The 13,535-nt window shown below is 29.1% G+C and overlaps 1 protein-coding gene across 4 annotated transcripts in view; it reads left to right on the top strand.

Moving 5' to 3' along the window:
* Positions 1-13,535, top strand: part of LOC107168779 (uncharacterized) — a 132,315-nt gene that overhangs the window by 66,384 nt on the left and 52,396 nt on the right. For 3 of the 4 annotated variants that reach the window (XM_089218074.1, XM_089218073.1, XM_089218076.1), the window contains 3 exons: positions 7,069-7,204; positions 7,406-7,487; positions 11,090-11,443. In XM_089218074.1, coding sequence (XP_089074200.1) covers positions 7,069-7,204; positions 7,406-7,487; positions 11,090-11,443 — 572 coding nt within the window. The remainder of the gene's footprint in view (positions 1-7,068; positions 7,205-7,405; positions 7,488-11,089; positions 11,444-13,535) is intronic. The other variant, XM_089218075.1, reaches the window with a different exon arrangement.

The following is a 13,535-nucleotide window of genomic DNA, read 5'->3' as shown; positions in this document are numbered from 1 at the left end:
ATATGTATTGGAACATTTATTTACTTATCATTTTTAGATAATTTTATTAAAAGATATTGGGAATTTCTTCACTATAGTAGTTATCAAACCAAACCTATAAGGTCCGTCACACCAGACAATTTGTGTTTAAATTCTTATGGAAATACTTCTGACTGATTTATCTAATTTTTAGGGGAAGTGGATAAGTGGGTAACGGTATGTTGTATATTACATGTCTATAGAGAATCACTGTGATAGATGTGTTAAATTTGAATTTGATGATAAATGAAATCAAGTACCTATTAATATTACGATTAAAGTAATACATTTGACTGTATTATAGACATCAATTTATAGTATAGTAGGTTAAATTCATTTTTGTCAAAAAAATTGAAAATTGAATTCAGTTTATAATCTCCTTGCAGTTTTAAATTTTCAATCCTTAGCTATAAAAGTTGAACATTTTATACGTTTTGAACTATAAAATAATTTGTACATTTTCATTAAATGTTATCATTCTTTGAATTCTAAATGGTTGTAAAAAATAATCTTGGATATAAATTTATAATAGTTTATAACTGACGATGTAATAACATCAAGAACGACAAGAACCCGTATAAAATTTTGAATTTTTAACCCAATGAATACAATATTCTATTGACTTTTAAAGAAAAAAAAAAAATTAAAAAAATTGAAAACTGAAAATGTTAATAAAAAAATCGAAATATTATAATTTATAATACTTCGATAAAATGTTTAGAATTTATAAACATTTTATGAAATTTAAGAAATCATAAAATAAACATTTAAAATTTTCAAGTATCTACAGTTATTTGAATTAGGTACCTCAAAATTGGAAAGTCTTTCCATGAAAATATCCGATTTTGTAAAAAATGTAATACCATAATATAAATTTTATTTGACTTTCCAGAAGACATTTTTTCTGTCGATAACGAATATTTACGATAGACAAATTTAAGGGGAATCTTGTATTAAATTTTCAAATCTTAGATAAATTTAAAAAATAATTTACAAATTATTGTGAGGTTTAAGTGTTTTGTCAAAGTTTGAAATTCAGACGCTCATACAAAGTTACGATGGATTTACGCTTAACTTTATCTTTATTTTCTACTATCAATAACTTATGAGGAACTTAGTATTACATTTTCAATTTTTTTTTACCAAGTAAATATTTTCTAACTGAAAAATAAATAAATTTTAAAAAGCTAATAATAATTGATAATTTCATATGCCTATAAATAGCTCAAAACATAAAATATTTAAAAAATTGTTTTGTGTATAGAATATTATTTCTAATATACACCTTCAGTAAAAATTGCATACATTCACAGTAATTTTTTTGTGATGTTGAATATCAAACAATTAATTATTTCGACGACTACTCGTTTAGGCGCATAGACACAAATAAAAAAACATCATATGTGAGATTTTAATGTATGTATATATTATTTAAAAATATTATTTTGCTTGATTTGACATATTTTATTGATCATAATTATTATTATTACGTATTACGCCCAAAATTAGTGTAAGCACAACAATACATATATTAAATAGGCCAAAATTAAGTAAATTATTGCATTACAAGCGTATGACTATACTTGCGATGCCTATCTATATAGCTAATATATATATATATTATATATAAAATAATAAAGTCAATTACATATCATACACTTATAATCTAATTAGAGATAATACATTTGAACATTTGATTATAAATTTATAAATCATATTTTAACCAACATTATTAGAAAGTAGTTCAAGACATCAACATTTAGCAACTGCAGTAGAATTATATCAATTGATTATACGTATTTTGTTGGTATTCCTTATTAGGTGTTAATATAGTTTAAAACACGGTTTTGAATACTCTCAAGTTAGCTCATACAACATCCCCGAGGTACTCTACAGATAACCTAATGATTGCATTTGATATGATGTTATTTAAGTTTTTTATCTGCTGACAATTAGATAAAAAAAACAATTTAATAAAGAGCAGTATATACATAAAACATTAAGTTTGATTGATAGGTAATTTAATAAACATTCATGCATTATTCATGTTCACTGAACTTTTTTTTGTTGCCAAAACTGCTTGCGCATAACGTCGACAGCGTCGCCATCGTTTATAACATAAAATAATATATGTATATAAATATAAGATACGTTAAGTAATGCGATTATTACAATAAACGGATAGATAAAATATGTTGATATGCCTTCCGAGATTAGTCGGCTTCGCTGGCCGACCGGAGTCCGCCACACTTGCCATAATGTTCCAGGTTGACAGCGATACTTCGACCATCTTACATGGCTCGTCCATTAGACTTCCTCCACTGCCTGGCTCTCTCCTCCTTTTAATTGAAGGTCAGATTTCCTCCATCATCTTGTAGAAGATCCTAAACATCTTCTCTGCATTACTGGGGACATTGGCCCTCGCTTAGTGGCCCAGCGGCAAGTCATCAAAGGCAGGGCCGCAAAGAATGGCTGGCATGTCCACCACGGCTGGGTACGTGCCCTAGCCAAGATCCTTCCTTAGACTGCTCCAATACTGGCACTCAAAAAAAGTGTGGTTAACGGTATCCGCATCGCTGTTGCAGGCATCTGCATCGCTGTTGCAGGTATCCGCATCGTTGTTGCAGTATCCGCATCGATGTTGCAGCATGTTCACCGAATTAAATGCTTTAATCTTGCATTAGCACAAACTGCACAAGTAACCATCAGTTGCAACGTTAGAAGTTTATTTTTAACATGAATCAATTACTAATCGATAGGAAAAGGTATTACGTGGTATATGTAACCCGCAAAGGATTGTACATTTAGAGCTATGCGTAGCATTTGCTTCGAATAATAAGAGGTGTAGTCGTGCCAAAAAGATTATGTGGGATTATTATGGCTTGAGTCTTATCACAAGAATGAGAGAAATGGAAGAGCTTCAAGGATATGGCCAAACAAAAACAAATCCTAGAAACAAGCTCCACTTTTTGTACATTTTTTTTTTGTGTGTTAGAATACCGAATGTTCTGTCTAGTTATATACGCCTATGTGGATACAACATATCCTGATTTTAAACCTTGCAACAGCACTTGTGACAATAGACACGAACGACTAATATATTATATTCTGTAGTGGTAATAGGATTACCTATTGTATACATTTATCGCTAACACTTACTGCAGTACCGCTCTCCAGTCTCCATCGCCTATATATTACAATTCCAAAACACTCCTATAAAAAAATATTCCATTTAAACCTAGTTTGTTTTCGATTTATATCATTATTGGTTTGAGTTTAAGTTAGAATAAAATAATCGTAGAACATATTTTTCGTATATTACGTCTAATTAGGTATGTACAATATAGAGTTATACATAATTTAGGACGAAGGATTATATTTTCATAATAACCTCGTACTACATTTATGTGTTACATTACTTATATGATTATTGTCATACTGCAATCATTACAGTATTGGATGGATTGGCCCATCGAGAAGTTGGGATTTTCCCGATTAGCCTCTGTCCCGACTGTCCGTACAAAATTATGCCCCCCCCCCCCCGGCAACACCGTATTTTATTTTTAATCTTATTAATACTACTACAATTTATAATTTAATAATATAATATCGAAGTATACACAATTTGGAAATAATTTATTTTATTGGATTATAAATATTGAAATAAATATTATTGCTTTTACGGTAATTTATTTTGAGTTAGAAATTCATAAAAATTTATCTTTTTATATCTAAGATTTGAAAATTCAATACAAAACTTTTCATTAGATTTTCTACTTTATCAAATAAAAATTGTCTACCGGAAAATAAAATGAAATTTCTATGAGCATTTGAATTACAAAATTAGATATTCACTCGATTTCTCTTGTACTGATATCCTTATTTTTATTGTTATTCAAAAACGAATAACTGTAAAAACTTTAAATTTACATAAAATTTTTATTGCATAAATCCTATACTTGATAAAATTTTCAATAGATTTCAACAATTTTTATGTTATTTAAAGACATTTGAAATTTTCTTTTTTTAGTTTTTTATTGTATAAATGTTGATAAAATTGTATTATTGGGTCATAAGACTCGAAAATTTAACATAAACTTCCCTATAAGTTGATATAATAACAGTTGGACAATTTTAAAATACATAGCCATTTTTTTTTACTGTCTTTTAAAGTGTAAATGAGTGACAAAATTTATTGAATTGAAAATTTACAAATCGTTAGTCGTTAAAAATTTATAAAAGTTTAAATTTTATAGCTAATGATAGAAAATTTAAAACAAGATTATTTGTAAATAGTTAATTTCGCTGAAAAAAATCCTAAAAACTATTAAACACAGTTTTTTTTCATATTTTCTAAGTTAAAATTTAGATGAACTTGCATATTAAATAATCAAGAATAAAAATTGTAGTTATAGTTGTAATTTAAAAATATTATTCGTGGATGCTTACATTTATAGAATATTCTTCATTTTATTCTAATATTAATAGCTAATGTCGTTAATGACTTATATTTTATAAGAAATTATATATACCTATTATGAATGGTCGAGTGAGTTCGGTTGTTGGGTACATAATGAATATGATTTGATTAATTTGGAATTTATTTTATAGGTATCTACTTTTTTTTTTTTTTTTTTTGAAAAAATGACAATATAATAAGTTGATATATTATAACATATCCTAGACTGATAAACCGTCTCCACTCAGAATCGTTTTTCGTATACAATGATATTATTTCGTTGAATTAAAATTTGATACCATCCACTGCATTAATCCACTCTTGTAACCTCCTTTACAGCAAAGCGACATCCACTTACTTACCCACTTTTTTAAACATAATTACATCGTTCGTATACAAGTTCCTACTAACATAGGTAATTAAGTTTCCGGCCTGAATATACAAGATTATTTGTTTCTGACCGATTTTTATTTTTTATTTTATAACTATATAGTACCTACTTTTGTATTTCATTAAAATAATATGAGAGTAATAATATACATTTATTTTCTAAATGCATAGCGAACTTCAATTTGGGGGACCTTGAATACGTTTTCCAGTAATACAAAATAGCCTTATTCGTCTCTGAATTACAGTTATCGAATTTAGGTACTTAATAAGGATTTATTTGATAAGGGTGAGTTGAATGTTTTTTTTTGTTTTTCGAGACAACGGAATTGTGGTATACCAATTTCAATCACCGGCTTAGTCTTGACCTGAAATTGAGACTTAATATGTCTCAGTTGGTTTTATAAATCGTTTTAAGATATCAGATGTAGCGGAGAATCTAATTCATGAATAATTCGATTGTAGTAGTTTGGATTATTGGAAAAACAAAATTATACTAATTTACAATAAATTATTTCTGACATAATACTAAAATTGTTTACAGTTATTACTATACTTCACAATTATTTAATAACTAATACAACCTTTCCTATTACAAATGTTATGAATACTTAAGAGGACGTCACACCCGCATGTGTTGTCTCCGTCGTACAAGTGCGTAGCATAGCAAATTTTACGCTCAGCAGATCACGATTATCTTCGTTAATTTAAAATTTAGAGTGAACTGACTTATTATAAAAATTAAAGGCATGCTTATTACCGAGGGCATCTCATTGGCTTTTTATCATATTTTAATTTTAAACTGAGTTATGACTATTTTAAATATGTAAATTATTTTTGTATCTAAAAATACTAATAACTCGGTTTACAATTAAAATATAATAAAAAGCCTATGAGATGCCCTCGGTAATAATCTTGTCTTTAATTTTTATTATAGGTCAATTCACTCTAAATTTTAAATTAACGGAGATAAACGTGATATGCTGAACGTAAAATTTGCTATGCTACGCACTTGTACAACGGAGATAACACATGCGGGCGTGGCGTCCTCTCAATCACAACACTATTTATAATATTACAATATAATCATTTTTTCACAATTTATCTAAATTTACATTTCAATATTTCAATATTTTTTATTTTTATTTTAACAATCATTCAAATGTTATTTCAAGTGCATTGGGATGTTTTTCTGTAGTTGTACTGAAACTTACACAATTATCTATATTAGAACAGTTGACCCTATACTTTAATTATATCATATTTATATTCATAACTTCTTGAAATGTTCATGGTATATTAATTATATCAAAAGATAAGTGGGTGAAACTTATGATTTCCTTTGAATTACGATTTAGTTTTAATTAATATTCATAACTTTTGAAATATTGTTCTGGTGCGTTAAACCAAAAGATAACCGGGAAAACTAGTGATTTCCTTGAAATTGTATTTCCACTTTAATTGATTCGGATACCTGACATTATATCCAAGCAAGATGAATATTAATTTATGTAAAATTTTTGTATGGATAATACTTATTTGTGAGTTCTTTAAACTTCATAAAAGTTCATCAACATTTTTATAACCTAAGACAATTATTCAATATGTCAAAACATATATTTTATTTGTTGTACTTTTGGTAATTATTGGATCTTGAAATCTTAGTGCCCAGGTGCAGAAATAAAATATAGGGTTCCCTTGTTTAAAAATGTTATAAAAATGCCTTCAAATATTGCAAAGAGTCAAGACTAACCATGTGAAGTCGAGAGACAGCGGTATTATAAATATTCGAAACAATAAAATGTATTTTAATGAGATCCATCTATTCCAGTAATACAGGCACATAATATAGGTGCATATTCCTGTTTCAATTAAACAAAATTTCATTAATTTTATCAAATATTTTTAAGCATTATATGACTTGTACTTTGTAGGTATTTTAAATGGAAATTCAAGAAATAACTTGAACATTCAAATGAAATGCATGATTATATAATAGTTTATGTGTAAAATATAATTCATTTCAACAGTAAATTTAACTGTATTTTACTGTGAATTCCCACACGTACCCAGGAATTTCTGTCACGATGTATTCCGAGAATTTTAGTAACCCTAACTGTTTGTAAAATTATTAATTTATTTCGTTCGGTACACGTGAATTTGACATTTGTAATAATTATTCACGTTGGTATATAATATTTTAGGTGTCTTACAAAACAACAAATTCCGGGCTGGCGGTGGAGAAACCATCGTCCAACCAGTCGCTGCTTACGGTCAAAATTCCCAGTCGTACTACAACGGTAACAACAGCAGTAGCAGCAGCAGCAGTAACAGTAGCAGGTACATAATTATGTAGTGCATACCAATGCATAATGATATTATGCGGCTGATTATTAGCGTAGTTGAGTAAGTATCTAAACTGCGCGCAACCAAGTAGCGGTGACGATGATGACTGTATGAAATGTTATGACATGAACAACAATACCTACATGATATCAAAACTTTTCCAATTATTTCAAATTAATGGTGTTTGCATTTTAGATTTGCGTCGGTTGAAAGTGATCACAATAACATATCATCCGCGTACGATACGACGGCTGAAAACTGCGTGTTCCAAGACGACGTGAGTACCTATTTCCTGAATAATTATATTATGATAAAATTTCCTCAAATGTACACTCGTATTCAATGTTTGTTAACTGATTTGTTATTATAATTTACTATAATTCGATATAAATTGGAGTTAGGAATATTAGGCAGTACAAATTAACACATTCCTATTAATATAGAAGATAATCATCGTCATCATCGATTTATTCGATTGGCAGCTTTAGACGAAAAATCTAGCTTTTATTTATTAGTGTTTATATTTTATAGGTAATTTAATTATAATATTTGCTATATATAACTAGTACTGACAATTACTATATCGATACGTGTTACCGTCGATAATTCTACATTTGGCTAGGTGGGTAGTTTATAGTACATCTTTACAAAGCTGGGTTAGTTAATGATTTATTTGATCCGGTTAATATAAATAAACAAAAACACAATAATAAAATATAATAAATAAAATATTTGATTCAATGCAAAATACCTATCTATAGGTTAGGTTAAAAAAAATTATTATATGAATACTAATAATAAATTGATAATATTATAATAGAAAATAAATGAAATAGTTACGCTTCGTATAAAACAATTGTTGTATGTATATCTTAAAAAAAAAAAACATTTTCCATAATTTTTAATCCCTACCTAAATAATGATAACGCAGAATATGGTTATCATTTGAGATTTATATTATTTGTTTGACTATACATAACAGATAATTACTAGGATAATTTTCAGTTGCAAAGTTACAAATTCTACGATTTTAGTATAATTATAATTATACATATTGAATATAAGATATTACATAATTTTTATAAAACTTAGATAGGTATATATATATATTATTTTCTTTGAATTATAACCGTCATGAATGTTTGTGACAATTTGAATTTGCTTACAGCAAATCTAATTGTTTTTAAAATCAATTTTAATGTTAACTCCACGGGTAGTTACGCATTTAATATTTACAATGCAAATATGAAGATAGAGTAAGTAACGAAATCCGGAAGGAGTCTATGGTCATCTTAAAAGATTATCCCGTAGGTTGTTCTTGTTAATATTGTATATCATCCCTGTAGTTGCTATATGACGAAAGTGCCCGAAAGAATTCACAGTGGTGATAAAATAGTTCGTGGAACAAAGCTTTTCGGTTTTCTATTTATTTTAAATTTATTTCACAGAAAGGCCATGAAAACAAAAAATCATATAAGACTTGTACCACACCTACCACCATATAATAAAATTTATTTTGTAAAAAATAGTAATACAATAATAATATAATACACTTTTGGTGAGGCGCATAAATAAAATAAATAAATATTATGTTTGCTTACTTAATGCTCTTATACCATTGGATTTTCAGTTAAAAAAAGTATATTCTATAATATTATTAATTGAAATTTTCAATTCTCAAGTGGAAAGTAAGGTGCTTAGTATATGTATCAGGTGATTATCGAGAAATATTTTTCAACCTTAAACTGGGTTATACGAAACAATATTAATTTAATAATATTCCAGGGGCTTGGTAAGTTCCCACACGAAACATAGCTGGTAAGCGAGTACATATGTAAGTTCCCACTCGAAAAAAATTACGGCCGTACGTAAGTTCCCACACGGAAAAAGTTAAGTTATTAACACTTAGGAATGACAACTTAAAATTTGTTTTGTTTTTGTATTAGATAAAAAAAATCCAATTAAATTTTTTTAGGTATAAAATAATAATAATAGGTAATAGAAAAAAAATCAAATTTTATTTGGCTTATTGCGAAAGCTCAAACACTTCACATAGCCATATAGTATGATACTGTGTATAATTATTTTTAAGTTATAAAAGTTATATAAGTTATTTGTCAGTCCTAAATCTGAATAAAGTGGGAAGGAAGTTTGTGTTTGGCAAGGCTGAGCATTAATGAATTAAAAGTTAAAATTATAAGCAATTTATATTATAAACATTATTATGTGTCTAAAATTTTTATTTTGAAAATACGAAAATTTTAACTTTAAATTAAGTTATGTTACTTTTCTTTGCCCAGCCTTGGTGTTTGGTATAATTTTTTTTCGGGTAGGAACTTACGTGCAAGTGTATTTTTTTTCGTGTGGGAACTTACGCACGAATATCCAGGGATAATTTTTACCTGCTATATCTCGTGTGGAAACTTACATTCGCCCATATTCTAATACAATTTAATGAATCAACCACAGGCCACTAAATCATGTTTAAGAGACTATTATAGCCCATTATTGATTCGTTAAATGTTTAGTTGTTGTATGAACCACCCTGCTTGATACTACCTGGCATCTTATAGCTTAGTATATTTTGAATTCATTATTATTGTAATATGTAATAATATTGTATATAATAATAAATATTAAATGTTAAATAACACCTTTATATTACCTATATCTGGTATTGCAATCGGATACAGGTATGTAACGGTACACCATCAGATACAGGGCTGGGAAAGATACCTCAGACAAAGTATCTAAATACAAGATGCAACATATTTTAGAATATTACTTATACCTACAATACCTGTATAAAAGGTTGTATACACCACTATTATTTTAGGTTTTTCTTAATTTTACAAAAAAGGTTAATGTTTGAAAAATCATCAAGAAACCTTTGTAATAAAGTTGATATAATACCTACTATCGTCAGACAACAAAGTTACTTTAATCTAATAAATTAATATGGGATTACTAATTGGCTATTGCTAAACAACAATAATGGGCAATTAGGACAAATTTTATATAAATGAAATATGCACATGAAACATAATTTTTGAATTTATCTAGTATCATAATCATAAATACAAGTTAATAAAGTATTTAAATACATGGTTTATGATATGTTGAAATTATGTATCTCGATACAAGATATAAGATACAATTGTGTTTCACTATCTTAGGTAGGTATGTATCTTAAATATTAGTACCATCTAAGATACTGCCCAGCCCTGACTAAATACCTATACCGTAATACCGTTACACACTGGAAAACTGTTATATTAGAATACCAAAAAACTTTGATAGAGTGGATGGTATTGTGACATTAGAATCGGCATACAGAAAAAACCACGAACGGTATTAACCCATGAGGTTAAGAGTATTACACTCGGTATTTAACAGAAGGTCGGTAATTCGGTGTGATACAGTATAAGATTCGAGCGGTATTTGAGCGATAACCGGAAAATTGATACCAAAAATACCTTAAGTCTAGAATACATGTCATAATATTGTACTCATACTTTTACAAAATAATAACGTGTACACATTTTTAAGAACGTTTTTCAGTAAAAGTTATATGTACGTCCATACAGACTACACGTACTTGCACAGTATTATTGTTAATACGTATGATTTCCTCCGAAGCGAGAATCATTTTTATTTAAACTTCTATAATTTTTTTTTTCATATATTAATAATTTGTAGTCACCACCTACTTGAAAAATGCATATTATACCGACGACTTTTTTTCCTGGCAACACATCACCAGTATATAGCACCTAATACTTAGGTATCTAGGTAGCTATATGCAATAGCATCAGCCAAGAGCTGTGAAGTTTACCTATTTTGTTGTTGTACCTACTACGATTTCACTCTTGAATATAGTTGGAAAAAACACCGGAATACGATCGAATATGCAAATTGTTGAATCAGCCGATCCATGCGTTCGGTCATCAGGAGTCGAAGTCCAAAAAGACGGTTCAGCAGAACAACCGGAACCAGCACCAACAGCACCAGCAGCACCAACAGCAGCAACAACAGCACATGCAGCGGCAACTTAAGCAACAGCAACACAAAAGCCAGCAGCACCAAAACCAGCAACAACAACAACAGCAGTACAACAGCATGCTGGGTCGTGCACTGTCGTCTTCACAACAGAACCGACAGGCGGCGTTGAATAACAGCAATAATACGTTTGGGAATGTTCAAAATTCGAACCGTAGTCGGACGAACTTTCGCGTAAGGGCTTATTGCGACGACCATCGTCGTCGTCGTCGTTGTCGTCACTATTATTGTTATAGTGTGTCAGCGTGAGTAAACAATAGTGATTAGTGGTAAAGGTGGTGGATATTATTGGAATCAGTGGAGGTGGTGACAGTGGTGGTGATGCCGATAGAAGCACCTGCATTATTAGTGTCGGGCTTTATTTTAATGACTTTACTTAACCATCCAAAATAATAGAGTTTACGTAATAATTATTTGACCTCAAACTTCCCACCCAAAATGTGTATTTACATTAATTAAAAATTGAATACCAAAATACCTACGCAGTATTGTAAGCTATATAATATATTTATATAGATATATACTCTATTTTTATTTCTGAGCAACGAGCAAATAGGTTTTAGATAAAGTGGGTGGGTTATAAATAATACAATTGAAGGGTCTGCTTTAATAGCATCCAAACAAAATCAGTTTTCACCGAAAATATAAAGAAAAAACCTTGAACCCTCTATAAGTTGGTACAAAAAATGGGCGTAGCCCATTTCGCTCAAAAGTCACCCTCTCCGTTTTGCCCGGGTACCAGTTTCATCCAAATTTTTTTTTATGTGATTCCCGTTTTGCCCAGAGTAGTTTAGACCAATTTGAAATTAAGTTGGAAATGATTATAATATTAGTGTATTATTTAACGTTATTTAGAAAACACCACCAGGGGTGCGAAATAACATTTTCTTCTAGATCATTCATTTAAATAAATAGTTCGTTTTTTGAGGTTACAGTTTCAGATGTATTTAAAGCCATGTGTGCTTCAATTATATTACTTGGCGACACAGAAAGAACTTTATGCCTACTTCTATATTTTACTTTTCTTATTGTATTAAAATCAAATATTAAAAGTTGAGAATTTTGTGCTAAGTCTTTTAAAACCATTCCTTTTTTTTTTGTATAAAAAGTTCTTTCGATGTTTTCCGTTTAAAATTCGTACCACTATTTGCCGGTTTATATATGAATCATTGAATTGTATACGGTTTTAGTGATCTTGATCAGATAGTAAAATATTTACTTAATTTACAACTTCAGAACCAAAAGTACATAACGTTGCAGAACACGAAAGTTTTACACAACGCTAACGAATATCATATGTATTTACGTTATTTGAACCAAATTTGTATTTTATAATTATTACATATTACCATATCTTTGTCCCTTTTACTTTTTAAATACACAACCATTTTAGTCAGATTCGTGAACACAGCCAAATCTGTGATATGTTTAAACTGACCACGATCGTAGATGATAATCTTTGTTGTTCATTATTTTTATAAGTTTTATGTATGTAATTTATTATATGGTTAGACATCTTTTATATTAGATAAGATAAACTACAGTGATGATGCAGCGCGTTGATAAATTCGTAGTCATCATTTTTTTCAGTAATTTTATTACTATTGGTTTTATAATGTTCGCTAAAATATAATGTTTTACTGAACTATTGGTCAACTTAACTTTAAATTGGTCTAAACTACTCTGGGTGAAACGTGTACATGGGCAAATCGGGGAGAGCCATTTTTGGGCGAAACGCATACTAACAAATAGAAAGTTCATTTGTTTCAATACTCAAACAGGTAGGTCTACTTATCATAAAACATTTTCATATTTAGATTATATTTGTTGTTAAATTAAATTAAAATTTGATTATACTTATAGTTTTTAGTCTTATACAAAAAAATGTATTTAAAATGGTGACACAACCAAACACAACTTGATCAGCGATGGTACAGGTTTTATTTACTTGCGTTATGTATTATGTGATTATGTCTTGGGTAGATTTTAAAATGCCGCCCATCTTTTACCCATCTTGAAAACAAAAATAAATATTTTTCCTTGCCAAACCGTACCCTCCTCCCTCACTTAATTGTATTTACTTTACAATAGTTTTTAAAGAAATCCATTTCTGTGTCAAACGAAATCGCGTCTGTATTTCGACCATTCAGGCAAGAATTCTATCGTACTGACTCGGCTATAATATTTATTCTATGGATAAGAGTGTACTAAAATAAGCAACTAACTAGGTCAGGGGTCATCAACCTTCTTAAGCAGCGGACCGCAT

Source organism: Diuraphis noxia, unplaced genomic scaffold, assembly GCF_037042655.1.
Source record: "Diuraphis noxia isolate RWA-SAM2 unplaced genomic scaffold, SU_Dnox_SAM2 contig0001, whole genome shotgun sequence".
In the NCBI taxonomy this organism is placed as follows: domain Eukaryota; kingdom Metazoa; phylum Arthropoda; class Insecta; order Hemiptera; family Aphididae; genus Diuraphis; species Diuraphis noxia.
This window is presented reverse-complemented; position numbering and strand designations above follow the sequence as displayed.